General features: G+C 30.9%; 1 protein-coding gene across 1 annotated transcript in view; it reads left to right on the top strand.

The window, feature by feature from the left end:
- The window catches only part of LOC148944725 (chitooligosaccharidolytic beta-N-acetylglucosaminidase-like), a 66,669-nt gene that overhangs the window by 27,379 nt on the left and 14,318 nt on the right, over positions 1 to 24,972 (top strand). The window contains exons 5-8 of the mRNA XM_089100183.1: positions 918 to 1,121; positions 2,768 to 2,914; positions 6,462 to 6,738; positions 9,486 to 9,604. Of these exons, the coding sequence (XP_088956309.1) occupies positions 918 to 1,121; positions 2,768 to 2,914; positions 6,462 to 6,738; positions 9,486 to 9,604 (747 nt within the window). The remainder of the gene's footprint in view (positions 1 to 917; positions 1,122 to 2,767; positions 2,915 to 6,461; positions 6,739 to 9,485; positions 9,605 to 24,972) is intronic.

Here is a 24,972-nt window from a genome sequence, read left to right as displayed (position 1 = left end):
ATCAGCTTATTATGTTGATTCCCAATATATAATCTTCATTAAGTTCAGTGTTACCCATCAAAAACTACTAGCCTGAGAAAATTTTCTCAGATTTTCAAAAAAGGGAGAAAACACCCCGTAAAAGTCAAAAAATCTTAATGAAAATTGTACCATCATATTCAGCGTATTTGATACCCCCCCCCCCTGTTAAGGTTTCAAGCTCCTGTCTACAAAATGTGGATTTTGTATTTTTGGCCAGAAGAAAGATGCGTGTTTATTTGTTTTTTGTTGTTTTTTCCCCAGGGGTAATTTTCAAGGCCGTATCCAGGGGGGGGGGGGTTACCCGGTTTGAACCCCCCTCCCCCCGAAATGTTCGTTTGACTCGTAAAAACGTAACAAAAATGGACATAAACAAATTTTATATTCATTTTTTTAGGTTTTTTGTGTACCCCCCCCCCTAAAATTTTTTTTAGTAAAACCACCCCCGAACAAAAATCCTGGATGCGCTTCTGGTGATTTTATCGAACCAATCTTCCTAGAATATCGCGAGTGGGCTCATTCGAACTAAAATTGAAAGCTCTAGTGCCTATATTAAGTGACAAAAAAAATGGATGGTAACTAGCCCCCCTCCCATGTTTCCCTCCCCAAAAGTCGTCTGATTTAAATTTTGAGATAACCATTTTGTTCAGTATAGTTGAAAGTTACAATAACTATGTCTTTGGAGGTGACACGATCCATCAGAACAACTATTTAGGAAAAAATCCTGAAACACAAGTCAGAACCTTTTTTAAAAGTTGTTAAACAACTTTAGCGAGAAGAGAGGGTATTGAGGAGGGGGCAGCCCCTCTCATATATGCAGTAATTTCTGTTCGTTTTAAGTTTTAATGTTGCCCCTGACTTTCAGTAGAGAAAACTTTTTTTTAAAATTAAATTTTTAGAACAAATGTTTGCATCGGACCTCCTTGTGGCATACAAAATCCAGTAAATGAAAACACGTATGGAGTATTGGAGCTACTTTTTAGTGATCTTAAGGAGGCCTTTTCACCAGATGTCTTCCATCTTGGGGCTGACGAAGTAAAGTTTGGGTGTTGGAACATAACTGAAGAAATTGTGGATTGGTTAGAAGACCAAGAGAGAGGAAGGTGAGTTATTTAGTGAATAGTTTGTATAGCTGTTAATAGTGCTCATTTTATGCTGCTACTACCAACAATTCACTGAGGCCAACACAGCTGCGCACGCTACTCCCACACCGTAGTTTGTTCAAAGCTGATCTCTTTTCCCACTCTCAAGGAGTATCAATGTCCTGTAAATCCGTCGTTACGAAACTCTTCGTTATGCAAATGATTTGTCCCCAATCAGGGACAACTAAATTTTCATTTGGCCCCAGGTGGATGGCCAAATTGAACAATCTTTGGATCATTCATTCGTAAAGCGTGTCCTAGCCATCTCAATCTGTCTTTTATTATAGCCCAAGAAAGGGGGATAGAGCCAAAAGTTTGTTCAGCTTGTTGTTTGACATATGGCCCGTCAACAATAAAACTAATCGTAGACTATTCCACTGGAAAATATTTGACAAGCCTTCCTCTGCCTTCTGAAGCGTCCTCATTTTAGAATTATTGACCCCTGTCACTACCGTCGCTTCCAATATTCTAGCCTTGAATCACAGAATTATCTTCCTATTCTTCCGAATTTTCTTTCAGCCGTGAAAAACACCCTGGACCTTGGTTGTTCTACTTTTAACATCTTCCCTGTACCCACTGTCTTTACTAATAAGGCTACCCAGTTAATTTTAACCACCCACATGATCTATCTTCTCGTAATCCAACATCATCTCTTAATATTCATTTATTCCCGGTATAAGTGACATAGTCCTCTAAACATTAAATTGCCTTTTTGCTTCTGAACTCTCAAAACACATTGAAAATTCTTTAATTTTTCTTAAATTTTTATCTAAGACACTCATCTGCAAAATCTAAGTCTAGGAGAGTTTTATCTTACCATTTGATTCCATGCTCTCCCACAGCCTTTGCCTCGTTCCTTAGGACAAAGTGGGTCACAAAAATTCATATAAACGGGATTGGACACAATACTGCTTAATTCCTGATTCAACACGAAACTAGCTACTAACTTTACTTCCTAACTTAAGCTCATAAATATTATTTCCACACATAGAACAAACCGACTTAAACCGACTTAATCACTTTAACCGACTCATTTGGTATACCGTATAAGGATAGGACCTTTACTAAAGGCTCTTCTATTGGCTAAATCAAGTGCCTGTTCATAATATGTATAACTGAGGACTAAAGGAATCTCTAGATTGAGAAGCTTCTCAATTATTCATCTAAGAGTGTAAGTTTGGTCGACGTATCTTCTCCCTTTCCTAAACCAAACCGCTATTCTTTTAAAGCTTTGTCTGCAGGATCTCTTAGTCTAATAAATATCATCATGCTAAGTAATTTGCTCTCTGCAGAAACCACGCTAATGCCCTTTAGGTGCTTCCTTTTTTTCCAAAATCATATTTATAATCTTCAGCCACCATCATAATTTAAAAATCTCATTTACCACATTATCAGCACCAGGGCCCTTTTTATTTTTCATTTCAGTACTGTCTCTAACTTGTCTGCAAAATAAATCTTCCTTCACTTAAAATTGTCAAATATGTTTTCATTCTTTTCTATATTATTTCCTACAACTTTATCACGGCTTAAAACACCTTATCACGTTTTATCTCACTTTATGAATATATTATAGTTAATCACTGAGTTAAAAAAAATATATATTACAGGGAAGAGGTTGACTTTTATTATCTATGGGGATATTACCAAAATCGGACACTGGAAAAGGTTGACACAGTCTACGGCAATATCCCAGTTATTGTTTGGACTTCAACACTGACTGAAGAAAACTTTGTTGAAAATGTCATAACACCCGAGTAAGTCCAATTAAATTGTACTTTTTTTTAAGCCTCTTAATAGACCAACATTTCAATCTTTGAGGTTACATCCGTAATATTGATGAGGTTTTATTCAAAATATATGCCAATTTCTTTCGAAATCTAATAAACTGAAATTCTCCAAAAGTAGAATAATGTCACCTTATATTTTGATATTCCTACATACTCAAAACTAATTCATTAGTTTCGGGGCATACTTTCCAATTCATTCATTAAAATTAATTCGAAGAGGGAACGCAAAAATTAAAACCCGGTTAGTATGTTAGCACCACAGATTACCTATTAGGTTTCACCGTATTAGGTTTCCTATTTCCGATTACCTATTAGGTTTCTCACTTCTAGCAAAATACATGGGCGAACGTGTCCCTCAATTACATTGGCTATCTAACAAGACTATCCCACCCTTGAAATGTCTTTGAATTGGATTGGATTGGTATGACCTCCTTCTCTCACTGTAAAAGTCTAAAACCTACTGTGTCATTGGTGTTTTACTGAAAACCAATTTTATGACAAATATTTTCTTTTGTACTTAATATTTAAAATAAATATTAAAATTATACTAACATATTGAACTGATGAGCTTTCAGCAATTAATATCAACATACAAGAAATATTCAGTTTAATTTATTAGCTCTTCTTAAAGTTATTAAAGACGAATATAGTTTCCCTACAAACAAGTGTTTGGATACTGCCTCCTTTCCTAACTGTAAATAAAAACCAAAAGCCTACTGCGTCATTGGCGCTTAACTGAAAACGGATTATATTACACAAATTTTCTTTTCCAGTTCTTACAGCATTGAAAATAAAAATAAAATTACAATGAAATAAATTCTTGAACTGATGGATCTTTCATCAATTAATATCATTATATATCTAATGTTCAATTTGATGTTATTTACACTTTCCAAGACTGTTCAAGACGCATATAGTTTTCAGTGAAGCGCCAATGACGCAGTAGGTTTTGGACTTTTTCAGTGAGAGAAAGAAGTCATACCCAAACTCTTGTTTGTTTTGATTTTTGTTCTTTTCAAGCTTGGTTTGCTTATTCAGTTTAAGTTTCACTCGTTTTAAGATTTATTTATTAATTTAAGTTAATATCTATTGCATGTATGTTTGCATTGATTGTTTATATAATTTCTGTTCGTTTTAACTTTCATTTATACTTCAATAGGAAAATATTTGTTTTCGTTTTAAGCTTGATTTTCATATTCAATCTAAGCATTACTCGCTTTAAGATCTGTTTATTCATTTATATTATTACTTGTTGTATGTTTTTGCTATGATTGTTTATTTAATTTCTGTTTCTTTTGGGTTTCATTTATTCTTTAATAGTAATTTCTTGTCGTTCTTAGTTTGAATTTTAAAATGTATTTGTATCTGCTGAGTTTAAGTTTGAAATGGCCTTTGCTTTTCTTTGAAAAACTTATTTTTCGGAAAGTTTTTTTTTATTAATTCTTGTTCGTTTTTTATTGCAAAAAATTTCAAGTTTTTAAAAATTCCTTATTTCAAAATCAAACTTAAAAAAGAAAAATCAAATATTCATTAAAGTAACAAAACTGATATCAAAGTGAAAAAAAGGGTTTGTGTCAACCTTGGAGTTTTTATTATCTGATGTTTGAACTATTTTTAACAAAATTGTTATCTCAAAATTTTTATCGGATGGGTTTGGGGACCCCTTCTATATGAAGTCCCTCTGGGAAAGAAATAAATGGAGGATGGTGGGAGGCTAACTTCCTTTTAATCACTTTTGAATCTTAAAAGGTGAAGTACAACTTTTGATATACAACTGAATGAGCCTTTTATGACTTTTCTACAAGTAGCCCTTCCACAACAACAGTATATACCCCCAGGGCATAACTTACAACGCCTACCACAAGGCCCGGGGGGGGCTGTGTCGACAACGGAGTTTCTGTTATCTGAACTTTGAATTATTTTTAACAAAATGTCTATCTCAAATTTTTTATCTGATGTATTTAGGGTGTGGAGGAGGGGGGCAGTTGCCCTCCGATCTCTTTTAACTCTTAAAAAGTGAACAAGAACTTTCAATTTCCAATCAAATGAGTCCTCTCCGAAGTTTATACGAGCATCCCTTCCATAAGAAATATGTATGCGCCTAGAGCCTTACTCATAACGCCTGCCTCTGGGCCCTGGCAGGTTCCGTCGACACAGGAATTTTTCTTATCTGACCTTTGAACTATTTTTAATGAAATGGCTATTGTAAACATTTTATCGGATGGGCTTAGGGAAAAGGGTGTGTGGGGGGGGGGGCTAGTGTTCCTCGGGTATCTGTTGACTCTTAAAATTGATGTGGGAAAGTTAGTTTCCATTTTAATACGCCCTCTCTGATGTTCGCGTTAGTATCTTTCTGGTAAAAACGATATGTAACCAACGGACAAGATTTACAACGCATATCCCACGGCCTCTGGGGGGCGTTTTTGTGATCTAATTTTTGAACAAATTACAAAACACTGGCTATTTCAAAATTTTTAGCGGACGGGTTTGGGGAAAAAAGAGCGTGGGGGGAGGGGGCGAAGAAAATGTAATGAAATTCAGGCCTAAAAACTATATTACGTATGATAAATTATATCAACCTTTTCGTTTGCTATTCGGACCTTAATCATTATTGAAAGTTTGTTTCCCATTGTCTTTTTTCAAATGTTCTACCCGTTTTTCTAAATTTTAATTTGTTTTATTTGCAAACGGAAAGTCAGTGTAGTCTTAGAGATTATTTAGAAATTTAGAAAATATTACTATATACTGATACAATTCTTACAATCAATACAATTAGACCTATATTTTAACCATATATTGGTATAATTCTAGGTATGCACGGAGGCATTTATTTCGGAGGGAGAGGACGAAATAAAAAAACAGGTGAATAAAACAAATTGGAGATTTAAAGCTTCAAAACCCATAAAAGATGGTAGAATCTATTTTATCAGCCCTGATCGATAATATATTGTCATTTTTTGTTTCTAATTGATCGTTCTTTTGGATGGTAAATAGGCTGTTAATGCACAGTGTCAGAAATTTGTCCTTGTTAATCTTCAACTTTTTTTTATGGCAAATTCGGCTATTTTTGCTATAAAAAGAAATTTTTATCATTTTTTCCTAGTTCTAAAGAATTATAAAATGGCTTACTGACATTCAAATGTAAGCTTGTACTGGTATTACTTAAGGAAACCGTTTTTACCTTTTTTTTCGGTTATCTTTCACTTATACATTTTTTCATCAGTTTTTCTATAGATTTGTTTTCTTTTTCACCCTTTGGGAATCTTTCTTTTCATATCTTGAAGACTACTTTCTTATTAAGGAAAATATTGGAAACATCGTAAGGATTTGGATGTTTCCGGCTGGGGAGGGTACCAAAGATTTTCCATCTACGTAAGAATCACCGTCTTGCATATTTTATCCAAATTGAAATACATTTCAAAAATTTCAAAAATTTGAAATACATTTCGTCAGAGCAATGACTAGATTTTATCTAATTTTTTTCCTCTGTTTTTTTTTTTTTTTTTTTTTTAAGACGCTATATTGTGCAAATATGGACCGAAAGCTCAGAACCAAGCATTGCTTCGCTGTACAACAAAGGTTACGATCTCATATTTTCTAATTCGGACAACTGGTATTTAGACTGTGGTTATGGATCTTGGGTTGGCGATGGCAATAATTGGTGTTCACCCTATAAAGGCTGGCAGCTGCTATACGATAATGACCCGCTCGAGATTTTAGCTAATCAAGGGATTTTAAATCCTGATCCACAGAGAATTTGGGGCGGAGAGGCAGCAATGTGGACAGAGCAAGTACGTAATTAAGGACATGCTTACACAATCCTTACAAATATTGTTAGAAATGGTTAGAAAGAATTTTTTTTCTAAGGCTTGCTAGGAAAATTATGTTATAGTTCGACAAGCTGTTAGAAGAAATTGTTGATGTATTTTAAAAAACTTAAAATTTTAAGGGTAAATTTATAAATTTCTTCATTTAAGAAATAACTGAAGCCTACTTTGATTTTCATTGTTTCGTGTTGCAGTTTTATATAGTTTTGAAATTTTGTTTACATTTGAAGATCCTATTTTTAAATTTCAGTTCCAATTAATACGTTTTTCAGAGTTGTTGGTAAGATATCTTTGTTATTTAGTTATTGTGTTTGCTAACAATCGGGCCGACAAGAACAGTCCTTAAGTTATAGTGCGTTGGGACTGATCATTTTTGTGATTTTTTAAATAAGTGTAACTTGAATCTTACCGTGGATGTAATGCTTAGAAATTAATTTAACCATTAAGGTAGGATAGAAAGCCTAGCTCCCTGTCGAGTTTCTTAATTTTCCCGAATTTCTGTGTACTCTTATTTATGAAGTTATTAATAAAACTTGTTTTTTATAATTGGCCGAAAATATTCCACGCACATGTCTGATAGGGAATAGCCTGATCTTCATTTTGGAATAGGGTCCTTTCTGCATTAGAGGAGTATTTGTATAAACAAGGTCTATTCAGAGTTTTCAAGACTTTATGAGTTCAAGCGCTCTTGGCAGAATACGGCATTAGATTATACCTGCTACTTGATTGTATATATTTATTTCATAACTGTTAAATTAAGTTAAGGTTGAACTGAATGAAGTGGTCCATATTGATATAGATTATTTCATTATGAACTATTAAACATGTTCAAATACAGCTTAATTGGTTTATTAAGGGGGAGGAGGGCTGGGGGACGACACTACCTGAATGGAAAAGAAAAAAAATATATATATATATATATATATATATATATATATATATATATATATATATATATATATATATATATATATATATATATATATATATATATATATATATATATATATATTTTTTTTTTTTTTTATATATATATATATATATATATATATATATATATATATATATATATATATATATATATATATATATATATATATATATATATATATATATATATATATATATATATATATATATATATATATATATATATATATATATATATATATATATATATATATATATATATATATATATATATATATATATATATATATATATATATATATATATATATATATATATATATATATATATATATATATATATATATATATATATATATATATATATCCTCTACCCATTAGATTTTCTAACATCTGAATCCCCATAAAACTTCTGCCATGTAATACAATATCTACCCATTCCTCCCTTGTGCAACACACCGAAAAATCTCCTCCCTCAGACCATTTGATTCTTAAAACAATAAAGGAATTAAGTCCATACATTGGGTAAAAGGGAGGGCCTATATTTGATTTCACCCTTTCCGGATACGTTCCCTTGTCACCAAGTGGCAAAACATTTCCCCTTGCATATATTATCCACTTTAGTTCCTTCTTAATAAGCCTTAGCTGAAAGTAAAGTTCCTCCCCCAATGCTTCCTTAATCCTATTATACAGAAAGAGAGAAGGGGAGTCTCTTATTTCACATTACCATTTCTGAATTTCCTAGTTCTCTTAAATAGTACTTATCTGTTTGGATACCACCCTCCTTTTTAGCCCTAATTCTTTCCCGTTATTCCACTGCCTTGCTTTTCCACAACTTCCTAAAATATATCTTAGTTTGCTAGCCGAATTACCTTTTCTCCTATCACTGAAGGTCTCTTGGTACACTGTCTTTAATAGCTTATCCTAATAGCCCGTTGCTGGTAATTTGTAGAATGGAGCTAAAGCCCAAATATCACAAAGATTTTCTTTTTTTTGGGGGGGGGGAGGAAGAGGATATTAATGAATTTTGCAGATATCTGTCGGTCAAATTAGCGAATTAGCAGATTCTTCAGCAGTTATTTTGCAAAACATCAAACCAAGGAATTAAATTTCTCGAAATATCGAGTTTTCTGTGAAATTTGGAAGATTTTTTCCTCCAATCCAAGAGAGCCCGGGGAAGAGGGAGGCTTTGAACACAAAGCTACCCTAGGTGCACCAATGCCCAAAAGTAACATACCTACTAATAAGGAGCATTTCCTAAATTGAAAAAAAGTCAATTAATGTTTGCGTTTCCAAGCCAAGATACAAAAAAAAACATTTTATATTTGACTTTGATTACAATTAAATGGATTATTAACGGCAAATAAAACTGAATCACAAGGCTAGTCGTTCCAAGACTTGTTTATTACTTGACCCTGGCCCCAACACGGGTTCTACCATGTCTAAACCAGGCTTTTAAACCTGTGCGGTAGGTGCTGATTGCTACTTTGCCACATCCTAAGATGCCTAAAATATGGAGAGATGGATCACGTCTTAGACCATCATTTTCCTCCGGAAGTTGCTTTCTCATTTAAAAGGTTTAGACTTTGCAGATAAGGAAGAGAGACTGATTCACAGGATAGGCATTTGATTAATGCTAGTCTCCTTATTTGTTTTCTGGATATGGCTCTTATAAATGTTTTCTGGTATAGATTACTATTATTATTACGCATTACATCGTAACTTGCATCTTGTCGTTCTCTTTGATGTGCTCATCTCATTAAAACACGCTTCCATATTTAGACAGACGGTGGTACCTTAGATGGTAAGCTGTGGCCACGAGGATCCGCAATTGCTGAAAGGCTGTGGAGCAACCCCTCTGGCAAATGGAGGACTGCAGAAAAAAGACTAGTTCATATGAGGTATGTGTGCTTAAAGATTTAAACAAAGACTTTCGGGTAAATACGGTTTATAAAGCTTTGTTTTATTTTTGGCCTTTTATTTTTGTCCTAACCGTTTGAACTCTTACTATGGTTACAGGGACTTGACGCTTTTGAGTAAAACCAATCGTATAGTCACAGATGTTTAGTGATATGGTTAATTTGAAGTGCCCTTTTTAAATGAATAAACATATTGGATGGTGACTAGCCCCCTTCCCACGCCCTTTTTCCCCAAGGTCGTGCAATCAAAATCTAGAAATGGGCCTTATGTTCAGTATAGTTGAAAGTATGGGATGTAAGTGTGGAGGAGAGGCTGGGCAATCTTTGCTAGCATGGAATCAAGGGACTGGCTCCTTTCTGAAATATAAAAATGGGGCTGGGAAACATGTCTGTTTGGATTTAACTCCTTCCCATCTCAAGGAATTAATGTCTTCTTAAATTTTGTATTAGTTTTGAACTTATCAATTTTTCCAATAGTTTGAAGCCTTCTGTCGGCTTCAACGACATTTACTTTTCAATAAAATCACCAGTGTAACTGAACACAATGGAGGGCTAATATCTCCTCTAGAGTCTCTCTTGAGATAAACAAAGGATTTCCCCTCTTGAAAAATTAAAAGCGTCGCTCCCCCCCCCCCTCTCAGAATAAATACTCTGATACACCTCTCGTCCACAAAGGGCTATATCTATTTCTATCTATGACAAGATATTTCAAGAGCCCTTTTCCTCCTCTAATAGCCTAGATACTTCACTTTTTCATTCTGTTTCTCGTTTTCTAATTTTCTTTTTCTTTTAAAAGTAATTCCTTCATGGAATCGAAAAGATAATTACTGTACAACAAAATGGCGTTGAAATTGATTCCCGAAAAGGTTTTCTTTCTTTTGTATCACAAATAAGAGCTAAAATTAGATCGGTAATCTTAACACTCTCAATTTCAATTGAAACAACAAAATGGTGTTGCAATTGATTTCCGAAAAGGTTTTCTTTCTTTTGTAACACAAATAAGAGCTAAAATTAGATCGGTAATCTTAACATTCTCGATTTCAATTGAAACAACAAAATGGTGTTGCAATTCATTTCCGAAAAGGTTTACTTACTTTTATAACACAAATAAGAGCTAAAATTAGATCGGTAATCTTATCACTCTCAATTTCAATTGAAACAACAAACTAGTGTTAAAATTGATTTCAGAAAAGGTTTTGTTTCTTTTATAACACAAATAAGAGCTAAAATTAGATCGGAAATCTTAACATTCTCGATTTCAATTGAAACAACAAAATGGCGTTGCAATTGATTCCCGAAATGGTTTTGTTACTTTTGTCTCACAAATAAGAGCTAAAATTAGATCGGAAATCTTAACACTCTCAATTTCAATTGAAACAACAAAATGGTGTTGCAATTGATTTCCGAAAAGGTTTTCTTTCTTTTGTAACACAAATAAGAGCTAAAATTAGATCGGTAATCTTAACACTCTCAATTTCAATTGAAACAACAAAATGGCGTTGAAATCGATTTCCGAAAAGGTTTTCTTTCTTTTGTAACACAAATAAGAGCTAAAATTAGATCGGAAATCTTAACGCTCTATTTCAATTGAAAAAACAAAAGGGTGTTGCAATTGATTTCCGAATAGGTTTAGTTACTTTTGTATCACAAATAAAAGCTAAAATTAGATCGGTAATCTTAACACTCTCAATTTCAATTGAAACAACAAAATGGCGTTGCAATTGATTTCCGAAAAGGTTTTCTTTCTTTTGTATCACAAATAAGAGCTAAAATTAGATCGGAAATCTTAACACTCTCAATTTCAATTGAAACAACAAAACGGTGTTGCAATTGATTTCCGAAAAGGTTTATTTACTTTTGTATCACAAATAAGAGCTAAAATTAGATCGGAAATCTTAACACTCTCAATTTCAATTGAAACCAAAAACTGGTGTTGCAATTGATCTCCGAACTGGTTTACTTACTTTTGTAACACAAATAAGAGCTAAAATTAGATCGGTAATCTTAACACTCTCAATTTCAATTGAAACAACAAAATGGTGTTGCAATTGATTTACGAAAAGGTTTTCTTTCATTTGTAACACAAATAAGAGCTAAAATTAGATCGGAAATCTTAACACTCTATTTCAATTGAAACAAAAAATAGGGTTGCAATTGATTTCAGAAAAGGTTTAATTCCTTTTGTATCACAAATAAAAGCTAAAATTAGATCGGCAATCTTAACACTCTCAATTTCAATTGAAACAACAAAATGGTGTTGCAATTGATTTCCGAACAGGTTTCGTTACTTTTGTATCAAAAATAAGAGATAAAATTAGATCTGAAATCTTAACAATCTCAATTTAAATTAGAACAACACAATGGTGTTTCAATTGATTTAATAACCGGTTTCGGTCCTTTTTTAACATGAATAAGAGATAAATTAGGTATTTCATCTTATCACACTAAATTTCAATTGAAACCACAACAAGGTGTTACACTTGAGTTCCGAAAAGGTTTTCTGTTTTTGTAACACGCTTAAGATAAAAACTTAGATCGGAAATCTTAACACACTCAATCTCAATTGAAACAACAAAATGGTGTTGCAATTGATTTCAGAAAAGGTTTAGTTCCTTTTGTATCACAAATAAGAGCTAAAATTAGATCGGAAATCTTAACACTCTCAATTTCAATTGAAACAACAAAATGGTGTTGCAATTGATTTCCGAAAAGGTTTTCTTTCTTTTGTAACACAAATAAGAGCTAAAATTAGATCGGTAATCTTAACACTCTCAATTTCAATTGAAACAACAAAATGGTGTTGCAATTGATTTCCGAAAAGGTTTTCTTTCTTTTGTATCACAAATAAGAGCTAAAATTAGATCGTAAATCTTAACACTCTCAATTTCAATTGAAACAACAAAATGGTGTTGCAATTGATTTCCGAAAAGGTTTCGTTCATTTTGTATCACAAATAAGAGCTAAAATTATATTGGTAATCTTAACACTCTCAATTTCAATTGAAAAGACAAAAAAGCGTTAAAATCGATTTCCGAAAAGGTTTACTTTCCTTTTTAACACAGATAATAGATAAAATTATATCGGTAATCTTATCGCTCTCAATTTCAATTGAAAAAACAAAATGGTGTTGCAATTGATTTCCGAAATGGTTTAGTTACTTTTGTATCAAAAATAAGAGCTAAAATTAGATCGGAAATCTTAACACTCACAATTTCAATTGAAACAACAAAATGGTGTTGCAATTGATTTCCGAAAAAGGTTTTCTTTCTTTTGTATCACAAATAAGAGATAAAATTAGATCGGTAATCTTAACATTCTCAATTTCAATTGAAACAACAAAATGGTGTTGCAATTGATTTCAAAAAAGGTTTCCTTCCTTTTGTCACACAAATAAGAGCTAAAATTAGATCGGTAATCTTAACACTCTCAATTTCAATTGAAACGACAAAATGGTGTTGCAATTGATTTCCGAAAAGTTTTTGTTTCCTTTGTAACAAAAATAAGAGCTAAACTTAGATGGGAAATCTTAACACTCTCAATTTCAATTGAAACAACAAAATGTTGTTGCAATTGATTTCAGAAAAGGTTTCGTTCATTTTGTATCACAAATAAGAGCTAAAATTAGATCGGAAATCTTAACACTCTCAATTTCAATTGAAACAACAAAATGGTGTTGCAATTGATTTCCGAAAAGGTTTTCTTTTTTTGTAACACAAATAAGAGCTAAAATTAGATCGGTAATCTTAACACTCTCAATTTCAATTGAAACAACAAAATGGTGTTGCAATTGATTTCCGAAAGGGTTTCGTTCATTTTCTATCACAAATAAGAGCTAAAAGTAGGTCGGAAATCTTAACACTAACAAATACAATTGAAAGACAAAAAATTTGTTTCAATTGATTTCCGAAAAGGTTTTATTACTTTTTTATCACAAATAAGATATAAAATTAGATCGGAAATCTTAACAATCTCGATTTCAATTTAAACAACAAACTAGCGTTGAAATCCATTTCCGACAAGGTTTTCTTTTTTTTTTATCACAAATAAGAGCTAAAATTATATGGGAAATCTTATCACTCTCAATTTCAATTGAAACAACAAAATGGTGTTGCAATTGATTTCCGAAAAGGTTTTCTTCCCTTTGTAACACAAATAAGAGCTAAAATTAGATCGGTAATCTTAACACTCTCAATTTCAATTGAAACAACAAAATGGCGTTGAAATCGATTTCCGAAAAGGTTTTCTTTCTTTTGTAACACAAATAAGAGCTAAAATTAGATCGGTAATCTTAACACTCTCAATTTCAATTGAAACAACAAAATGGTGTTGCAATTGATTTCCGAAAAGGTTTTCGTTTCTTTTGTAACACAAATAAGAGCTAAAATTAGATCGGTAATCTTAACACTCTCAATTTCAATTGAAACAACAAAATGGTTTTGCAATTGGTTTCCGAAAAGGTTTATTTGCTTTTGTATCACAAATAAGATCTAAAATTAGATCGGCAATCTTAACACTCTCAATATCAATTAAAACAACAAAATGGAGTATCAACGGATATTAAAACATTTGTCAGTCCATTTTTAAAAATATGAAATTATAAATTAGATCTTTATGAATAAAGCACTAAATTTCTATATTATAAACAAAATGTTTTTTAAACAGATTTCAAATTATGTGTATTTCCATTTTTCAATCACATAATATATAAAATTATATCTTACGTATTATCAAAAAAAATAAAACTATTAAAGCAACAAAATTTTATCACTACATTTAAGAAAAGGTTTTGTTTCATTTGTAACACAAATAAGAGCTAAAATTAGATGGTAAATCTTAACACTCTATTTCAATTGAAAAAACAAAATAGGGTTGCAATTGATTTCCGAAAAGGTTTCATTCCTTTTGTATCACAAATAAGAGCTAAAATTAGATCGGAAATCTTAACACTCTCAATTTCAATTGAAACAAAAAATGGTGTTGCAATTGATGTACTAACATGTTTTCTTTTTGAGTAACACAAATAATAGATTAAATTAGATCAGAAATCTTAACACTCTCAATTTCAATTTAAACAACAAAACGGTGTTGCAATTGATTTCAGGAAGGTTTTAGTTCCTGTTTTAACACAAATAATAGCTAAAATTAGGTCGGAAATCTTAACACTCTCAATTTCAATTGAAACAACAAAATGGTGTTTAAATTGATCTCCGAAAAGGTTTACTTTCTTTTGTAAAACAAATAAGATCTAAAATTAGATCGTAAATCTTAACACTCTCAATTTCCATTGAAACAAAATATCGCGTTGCAATTGATTTCCGAAAAGGTTTACTTACTTTTGTAACACAAATAAGAGCTAAAATTAGATCGGAAAACTTAACATTCTCACTTTCAATTGAAACAACAAAATGGTGTTGCAATTGATTTCAGAAAAGGTTTAGTTCCTTTTGTAACACAAATAAGAGCTAAAATTAGATTGGTAATCTTAACACTCTCAATTTCAATTGAAACAACAGAATGGTGTTGCAATTGATTTCCGAAAAGGTTTTCGTTTCTTTTGTAACACAAATAAGAGCTAAAATTAGATCGGAAATCTTAACACTCTCAATTTCAATTGAAAAAACAAAATGGTGTTGCAATTGATTTCCAAAAAGGTTTCTTTCCTTTTGTATCACAAATAAGATCTAAAATTAGATCGGTAATCTTAACTCTCTCAATTTCAATTGAAACAACAAAATGGTGTTGCAATTGATTTCAGAAAAGGTTTAGTTACTTTTGTATCACAAATAAGAGCTAAAATTAGATCGGTAATCTTAACACTCTCAATTTCAATTGAAACAACAAAATGGTGTTGCAATTTATTTCCGAAAAGGTTTTCTTTCTTTTGTAACACAAATAAGAGCTAAAATTAGATCGGTAATCTTAACACTCTCAATTTCAATTGAAACAACAAAATGGTGTTGCAATTGATTTACGAAAAGGTTTACTTTCATTTGTAACACAAATAATATCTAAAATTAGATAGGAAATCTTAACTCTCTATTTCAATTGAAAAAAAAAATAGTGTTGAAATTGATTTCCGAAAAGGTTTCATTTCTTTTGTATCACAAATAAGAGCTAAAATTAGATCGGTAATCTTAACACTCTCAATTTCAATTGAAACAACAAAATGGTGTTGCAATTGATTTCCGAAAAGGTTTTCTTTTTTTGTAACACAAATAAGAGCTAAAATTATATCAGTAAACTTAACACTCTCAATTTCAATTGAAACAACAAAATGGTGTTGCAATTGATTTCCGAAAAGGTTTCGTTCCTTTTGTAACACAAATAAGTTCTATAATTAGATCTGTAATCTTAACACTCTCAATTTCAATTTAAACAACAGAATGGTGTTTCAATTGATTTAGGACAAGGTTTACTTTCATTTATAACACAAATAAGAGATAAAATTATATCGTAAATCTTAACATTCTCGATTTCAATTGAAACCACAAAATGGCGTTTCAATTGATTTCCGAAAAGGTTTTCTTTCTTTTATAACACAAATAAGAGCTAAAATTATATCGGTAATCTTAACATTCTCAATCTCCATTGAAACATCAAACTGGTGTTGCAATTGATATCCGAAAGGGTTTCATTCCTTTTGTATCACAAATAAAAGCTAAAATTATATCGGAAATCTTAACACTCTCAATTTCAATTGAAACAACAAAATTGTGTTGCAATTGATTTCCGAAAAGGTTTCCTTCCTTTTGTAACACAAATAAGAGCTAAAATTATGTCGGTAATCTTAACACTCTCAATTTCAATTGAAACAACAAAAAGGTCTTGCACTTGATTTCCGAAAATGTTTTCTTTCTTTTGTATCACGAATAAGACGTAAAATTAGATCGGTAATCTTAACACTATCATTTTCAATTGAAACAACAAAATGGTGTTGCAATTGATTTCCGAAAAGGTTTCGTTTCTTTTGTAACACAAATAAGAGCTAAATTAGATCGGAAATCTTAACACTCTCAATTTCAATTTAAACAACAAAATAGTGTTGCAATTGATTTCCGAAAAGGTTTCTTTCCTTTTTTATCACAAATTAGATCTAAAATTAGATCGGAAATCTTAACACTCTCAATGTCAAATGAAAACACACAATGGTGTTTCAAGTGATGTAAGAAAATGTGTCTGTCCATTTTTAACAAAAATAAGATATAAAATTATATCGGAAATCTTAACACTCTCAATTTCAATTGAAAAGACAAAAGAGTGTTGCAATTGATCTCCGAAAATATTTTGTTTCTTATGTAACAAAAAAAAGAGATAAAATTAGATCGGTAAACTTAACACTCTCAATTTCAATTGAAACAACAAAATGGTGTTGCAATTGATTTCCGAAAAGGTTTCGTTCCTTTTGTATCACAAATAAGAGCTAAAATTAGATCGGTCATCTTAACACTCTCAATTTCAATTGAAACAACAAAATGGTGTTGCAATTCATTTCCGAAAAGGTTTCGTTCCTTTTGTATCACAAATAAGAGCTAAAATTAGATCGGTAATCTTAACACTCTCAATTTCAATTGAAACAACAACATGGTGTTGCAATTGATTTCAGAAAAGGTTTGGTTACTTTTTTAACACAAATAATATCTAAAATTATATTGGTAATCTTAACACTCTCAATTTCAATTGAAACAACAAAATGGTGTTGCAATTGATTTCCGAAAAGGTTTCGTTCCTTTTTTATCACAAATAAGAGCTAAAATTCGATCGGAAATCTTAACACTCTCAATTTCAATTGAAACAACAAAATGGTGTTGCAATTGATTTCCGAAAAGGTTTTCTTTCTTTTGTAACACAAATAAGAGCTAAAATTAGATCGGTAATCTTAACACTCTCTATTTCAATTGAAACAACAAAATAGTGTTGCAATTGATTTACGAAAAGGTTTTCTTTCTTTTGTACCACAAATAAGAGCTAAAATTAGATCGGTAATCTTAACACTCTCAATTTCAATTGAAACAACAAAATGGTGTTGCAATTGATTTCCGAAAAGGTGTAGTTCCTTTTGTAACACAAATAAGAGCTAAAATTAGATCGGTAATCTTAACACTCTCAATTTCAATTGAAACAACAAAATGGTGTTGCAATTGATTTCCGAAAAGGTTTTCTTTCTTTTGTAACACAAATAAGAGCTAAAATTAGATCGGTAATCTTAACACTCTCAATTTCAATTGAAACAACAAACTTGTGTTGCAATTGATTTCCGAAAAGGTTTCATTCCTTTTGTATCACAAATAAAAGCTAAAATTAGATGGGAAATCTTAACACTCTAAATTTCAATTGAAACAACAAAATGGTGTTGCAATTGATTTCCGAAAAGGTTTCGTTGATTTTGTATCACAAATAAGAGCTAAATTAGATCGGACATCTTAGAACACTAAATTTCAATAGAAAAAACAAAATAGTGTTGCAATTGTTTTCCGAAAAGGTTTTCTTTCTTTTGTAACACAAATAAGACGCTAAAATTAGATCGGTAATCTTAACACTCTCAATTTCAATTGAAACATCAAAATGGTGTTGCAATTGGTATCCGAAAAGGTTTCGTTCCTTTTGTATCACAAATAAGAGCTAAATTAGATCGGAAATATTAAAACTGTCAATTTAAATTGAAACAACCAAATAGTGTTGCAATTGATTTCCGAAAAGGTTTATTTACTTTTGTATCACAAATAAGAGCTAAAATTAGATCGGTAATCTAAACACTCTCAATTTCAATTGAAAAAACAAAATGGTGTTGCAATTGATTTCCGAAAAGGTTTAGTTACTTTTGTATCACAAATAAGAGCTAAAATTAGATCGGTAATCTTAACACTCTCAATTTCAATTGAAACAACAAAATGGTGTTGCAATTGATTTCCGAAAAGGTTTTCTTACTTTAGTATCACAAATAAGAGCTAAAATTAGATCGGTAAACTTAACACTCTCAATTTCAATTGAAACAACAAAATGGTGTTGCAATTGATTTCCGAAAAGGTTTAGTTCCTTTTGTAACACAAATAAGAGCTAAAATTAGATCGGATATCTTAACACTCTCAATTTCAATTGAAACAACAATATGGTGTTGGAATTCATTTCCGAAAAGGTTTCGTTCCTTTTGTAACACAAATAAGAGCTAAAATTAGATCGGTAATCTTAACACTATCAATTTCAATTGAAACAACAAACTGGTGTTGCAATTGATTTCAGAAAAGGTTTAGTTACTTTTGTAACACAAATAAGAGCTAAAATTAGATCGGTAATCTTAACACTCTCAATTTCAATTGAAACAACAAAATGGTGTTGCAATTGATTTCCGAAAAGGTTTCGTTCCTTTTTTATCACAAATAAGAGCTAAAATTCGATCGGAAATCTTAACACTCTCAATTTCAACTGAAACAACAAAATTGTGTTTCAATTGATTTCCGAAAAGGTTTTCTTTCTTTTGTAACACAAATAAGAGCTAAAATTAGATCGGTAGTCTTAACACTCTCAATTTCAATTAAAACAACAAAATGGCGTTGAAATCGATTTCCGAAAAGGTTTTCTTTCTTTTGTAACACAAATAAGAGCTAAAATTAGATCGGAAATCTTAACGCTCTCAATTTCAATTGAAACAACAAAATGGTGTTGCAATTGATTTCCGAAAAAGGTTTCGTTCCTTTTGTAACACAAATAAGAGCTAAAATTAGATCGGTAATCTTAACACTCTCAATTTCAATTGAAACACCAAAATGGTGTTGCAATCGATTTCCGAAAAGGTTTTCTTTATTTTGTAACACAAATAATAGCTAAAATTAGATCGGAAATCTTAACGCTCTCAATTTCAATTGAAACAACAAAATGGTGTTGCAATTGATTTCCGAAAAGGTTTCGTTCCTTTTGTATCACAAATAAGAGCTAAAATTAGATCGGAAATCTTAACACTCTCAATTTCAATTGAAACAACAAAATGGTGTTGCAATTGATTTCCGAAAAGGTTTTCTTACTTTTGTATCACAAATAAGAGCTAAAATTAGATCGGAAATCTTAACACTCTCAATCTCAATTGAAACAACAAACCGGTGTTGCAATTGATTTCAGAAACGGTTTAGTTACTTTTGTATCACAAATAAGAGCTAAAATTAGATCGGAAATTTTAACCCTCTCAATTTCAATTGAAACAACAAAATGGTGTTACAATTGATCTCGGAAAAGGTTTTCTTTCTTTTGTATCACAAATAAGAGCTAAAATTAGATCGGTAATCTTAACACTCTCGATGACAATTGAAACACCAATCTGGCGTTGAAATCGATTTACGAAAAGGTGTTGTTTCTTTTGTATCACAAATAAGAGCTAAAATAAGATCGGTCATCTAAACGCTCTCAATTTCAATTGAAACAACAAAATGGTGTTGCAATTGATTTCCGAAAAGGTTTAGTTCCTTTTGTATCACAAATAAGAGATAAAATTAGATCGGAAATCTTAACACTCTCAATTTCAATTTAAACAACAAAATGGTGTTGCAATTGATTTCCGAAAAGTTTTTCTTTCTTTTGTAACACAAATAAGAGCTAAAATTAGATCGGTAATCTTAACACTCTCAATTTCAATTGAAACAACAAAATGGTGTTGCAATTGATTTCCGAAAGGGTTTAGTTCCTTTTTTATCACAAATAAGAGCTAAAATTAGATCGGTAATCTTAACACTCTCAATCTCAATTGAAACAACAACAAGGTGTAGCAATTGATTTCCGAAAAGGTTTCATTCCTTTTGTATCACAAATAAGAGCTAAAATTAGATCGGAAATCTTAACACTCTCAATTTCAATTGAAACAACAAAATGGTGTTGCAATTGATTTCCTAATATGTTTCGTTCATTTTGTATCACAAATAATATCTAAAATGATATCGGTAATCTTAACACTCTCAATTTCAATTGAAACAACAAAATGGTGTTGCAATTGATTTCCGAAAAGGTTTCGTTCCTTTTGTATCACAAATAAGAGCTAAAATTAGATTGGAAATCTTAACACTCTCAATTTCAATTGAAAAAACAAAATGGTGTTGCAATTGATTTCCGAAAATGTTTAGTTCATTTTGTAACACAAATAAGAGATAAAATTAGATCGGTAATCTTATCACTCTCAATGTCAATTGAAACAACAAAATGGTGTAGCAATTGATTTCAGAATAGGTTTTCTTACATTTGTAACACAACTAAGAGCTAAATTTAGATCGGAAATCTTAACACTCTCAATTTCAATTGAAACAACAAAATGGTGTTGCAATTGATTTCCGAAAAGGTTTCGTTCATTTTGTATCACAAATAAGAGCTAAAATTAGATCGGTAATCTTAACACTCTCAATTTCAATTGAAACAACAAAATAGTGTTGCAATTGATTTCCGAAAAGATTTTCTTTTTTTGTATCACAAATAAGAGCTAAAATTTGATAGGAAATCTTAAAAATCTCAATCTCAATTATAACAACAAACTGGTGTTGCAATTGATTTCATAAAAGGTTTCGTTCCTTTTGTAACACAAATAAGAGCTAAAATTAGATCGGTAATCTTAACACTCTCAATTTCAATTGAAACAACAAAAAGGTGTTGCAATTGATCTCGGGAAAGGTTTTGTTAATTTTGTAAAACAAATAAGAGATAAAATTAGATCGGAATTCTTAACACTCTAAAGTTAAAATGAAACAACAACCTAGCGTTGCCATTCATTGCCGAAAAGGTTTTCTTTCTTTTGTATAACAAATAAGAGCTAAAATTAGATCGGAAATCTTAACACTCTCAATTTCAATTGAAACAACAAAATGGTGTTGCACTTGATTTCCGAAAAGGTTTCGATCCTTTTGTAACACAAATAAGAGCTAAAATTAGATCGGTAATCATAACACTCTCAATTTCAATTGAAACAACAAAATGGTGTTGCAATTGATTTACGAAAAGGTTTTCTTTCTTTTATAACACAAATAAGAGATAAAATTAGATCGGAAATCTTAACTCTCTCAATTTCAATTGAAACAACAAACTGGTATTGCAATTGATTTCCGAACAGGTTTAGTTACTTTTGTATCACAAATAAGAGCTAAAATTAGATCGGAAATCTTAAAACTCTCAATTTCAATTGAAACAACAAAATGGTGTTGCAATTGATTTCCGAAAAGGTTTTCTTTTTTTTTATAACAAATAAGAGCTAAAATTAGATCGGTAATCTTAACACTCTCAATTTCAATTGAAACAACAAAATGGTGTTGCAATTGATTTCCGAAAAGGTTTAGTTCCTTTTGTATCACAAATAAGAGCTAAAATTAGATCGGAAATCTTAACACTCTCAATTTCAATTGAAACAACAAAATGGTGTTGCAATTGAATGCCGAAAAGGTTTTCTTTCTTTTGTAACACAAATAAGAGCTAAAATTAGATCGGTAATCTTAACACTCTCAATTTCAATTGAAACAACAAAATGGTGTTGCAATTGATTTCCGAAAAGGTTTTCTTTCTTTTGTAACACAAATAAGAGCTAAAATTAGATCGGAAATCTTAACTCTCTCAATTTCAATTGAAACAACAAAATTGTGTTGCAATTGATTTCCGAAAAGGTTTCGTTACTTTTGTATCACAAATAAGAGCTAAATTAGATCGGTAATCTTAACACTCACAATTTCAATTGAAACAACATAATGGTGTTGCAATTGATTTCCGAAAAGGTTTTCTTACTTTTGTATCACAAATAAGAGCTAAAATTAGATCGGTAATCATAACACTCTCAATCTCAATTAAAACAACAAAATGGTGTTGCAATTGATTTCCGAAAAGGTTTCGTTCCTTTTGTATCACAAATAAGAGCTAAAATTAGATCGGAAATCTTAACACTCTCAATTTCAATTGAAACAACAAAATGGTGTTACAATTGATTTCGGGAAATGTTTTCTTACTTTTGTATCACAAATAAGAGCTAAAATTAGATCGGTAATCTTAACACTCTCAATTTCAATTGAAACAACAAAATGGTGTTGCTATTGATTTCCGAAAAGTTTTACTTTCTTTTGTAACACATATAAGAGATAAAATTATATCGGAAATCTTAACGATCTCAATTTCAATTGAAACAACAAACAGGTATTGCAATTGATTTCCGAAAAGGTTTCGTTCCTTTTGTATCACGAATAAGAGCTAAAATTAGATCGGAAATTTTAACACTCTCAATTTCAATTGAAACAACAAAATGGTGTTGCAATTGATCTCAGAAAAGGTTTACTTTCTTTTGTAACACAAATAAGAGATAAAATTAGATCGGTAATCTTAACGTTCTCGATTTCAATTGAAACAACAAAATAGTGTTGCAATTGATTTCCGAAAAGTTTTCGTTACTTTTGTATCACGAATTAGAGCTAATATTATATCGTAAATCTTTACATTCTCAAACTCAATTGAAACATTAAACTTGTGTTGCAATTGGTATCCGAACGGGTGTCGTTAGTGTTTTAACACAACTAAATGATAAATTAGATCGGAAATCTTCAATATATATATTAAAATTTAAAAAACACCTTAGTGTTACACTAGATTTCCGAAAATGTTTCGTTACTTTTGTATCACAAATAAGAGCTAAAATTATATAGGAAATCTTAACACTCTCAATTTCAATTGAAACAACAAACTGGTGTTGCAATTGATTTCCGAAAATGTTTCGGTCCTTTTGTATCAAACATAAGAGCTAAAATTATATGGGAAATCTTAACACTCTCAATTTCAATTGAAAAAACAAAATGGTGTTGCAATTGATTTCCGAAAAGGTTTAGTTAATTTTGTATCACAAATAAGAGCTAAAATTAGATAGGTAATCTTAACACTCTCAATTTCAATTTAAACGACAAAATGGTGTTGCAATTGATTTCCGAAAAGTTTTTGTTTCATTTGTAAAACAAATAAGAGCTAAAATTAGATGGGAAATCTTAACACTCTCAATTTCAATTGAAACAATAAAATGTTGTTGCAATTGATTTCCGAAAAGGTTTCGTTCATTTTGTAACACAAATAAGAGCTAAAATTTGATCGGTAATCTTAACACTCTCAATTCCAATTGAAACAACAAATAAGTGTTGCAATTGATTTCCGAAAAGGTTTTGTTTTTTTGTATCACAAATAAGAGCTAAAATAAGATCAGTAAACTTAAAACTCTCAATCTCAATTGAAACAACAAAATGGTGTTGCAATTGATTTCCGAAATGGTTTCGTTAATTTTGTATCACAAATAAGATATAAAATTATGTCGTTAATATTAACTCTCTAAAGTTAAAGATTAACCCCCAACAGTTTTTGAATTCCATCAACGGCCTTGTATCCTTTTTATTTTAACACAAATAAGATATAAAATAAGTTCTTAAACCTTATAGTTATAGATTAAATTTGAATAAACATACGGGTGTTGATCTCGATTTTCGAAAAGGTTTTCTTTCTTTTGTAACACAAATAAGAGCTAAAATTAGATCGGTAATCTTAACACTCTCAATTTCAATTGAAACAACAAAATGGTGTTGCACTTGATGTCCAAAAAGGTTTAGATACTTGTTTATCACAAATAATAGCTAAAATTAGAGCGGTAATCATAACACTCTCAATTTCAATTGAAACAACAGAATGGTGGTGCAATTGATTTACGAAAAGGTTTTCTTAATTTTATAACACAAATAATAGATAAAATTAGATCGGTAATCTTAACTCTCTCAATTTCAATTGAAACAACAAAAAGGTATTTCAATTGATTTCCGAAAAGGTTTAGTTCCTTTTGTATCACAAATAAGAGCTAAAATTAGATCGGTAATCTTAACACTCTCAATTTCAATTGAAACAACAAAATGGTGTTGCAATTGATTTCCTAAAAGGTTTTCTTCTTTTGTATCACAAATAAGAGCTAAACTTAGATCATTAATCTAAACGCTCTAACTCTACTATAGTACAACACCCCTGTGTTGAAATTGGTATAATAAAATGTTTCGTTTCTTTTTTATCACGCTTAAAAGCTAAATTAGATTGGACATCTTAGCACTCTCAATTTCAATTGAAAAAACAAAATAGTGTTGCAATTGATTGTCGAAAAGGTTTTCTTTCTTTTGTATCACAAATAAGAGCTAAAATTAGATCGGAAATCTTAACACTCTCAATTTCAATTGAAACAACAAAATGGTGTTGAAATCGATTTCCGAAAAGGTTTTCTTTCATTTGTAACACAAATAAGAGCTAAAATTAGATCGGAAATCTTAACGCTCTCAATTTCAATTGAAACAACAAAATGGTGTTGCAATTGATTTCCGAAAAGGTTTCGTTCC

The sequence above is a fragment of the Artemia sp. Qi Xiang Cuo genome, chromosome 14 (genome assembly GCF_049724085.1).
Source record: "Artemia sp. Qi Xiang Cuo chromosome 14, ASM4972408v1, whole genome shotgun sequence".
Taxonomy (NCBI): Eukaryota; Metazoa; Arthropoda; class Branchiopoda; order Anostraca; family Artemiidae; genus Artemia; species Artemia sp. Qi Xiang Cuo.
The sequence above is the reverse complement of the archived record's forward strand: the minus strand, read 5'-3'. Positions and strand labels throughout refer to the sequence as shown.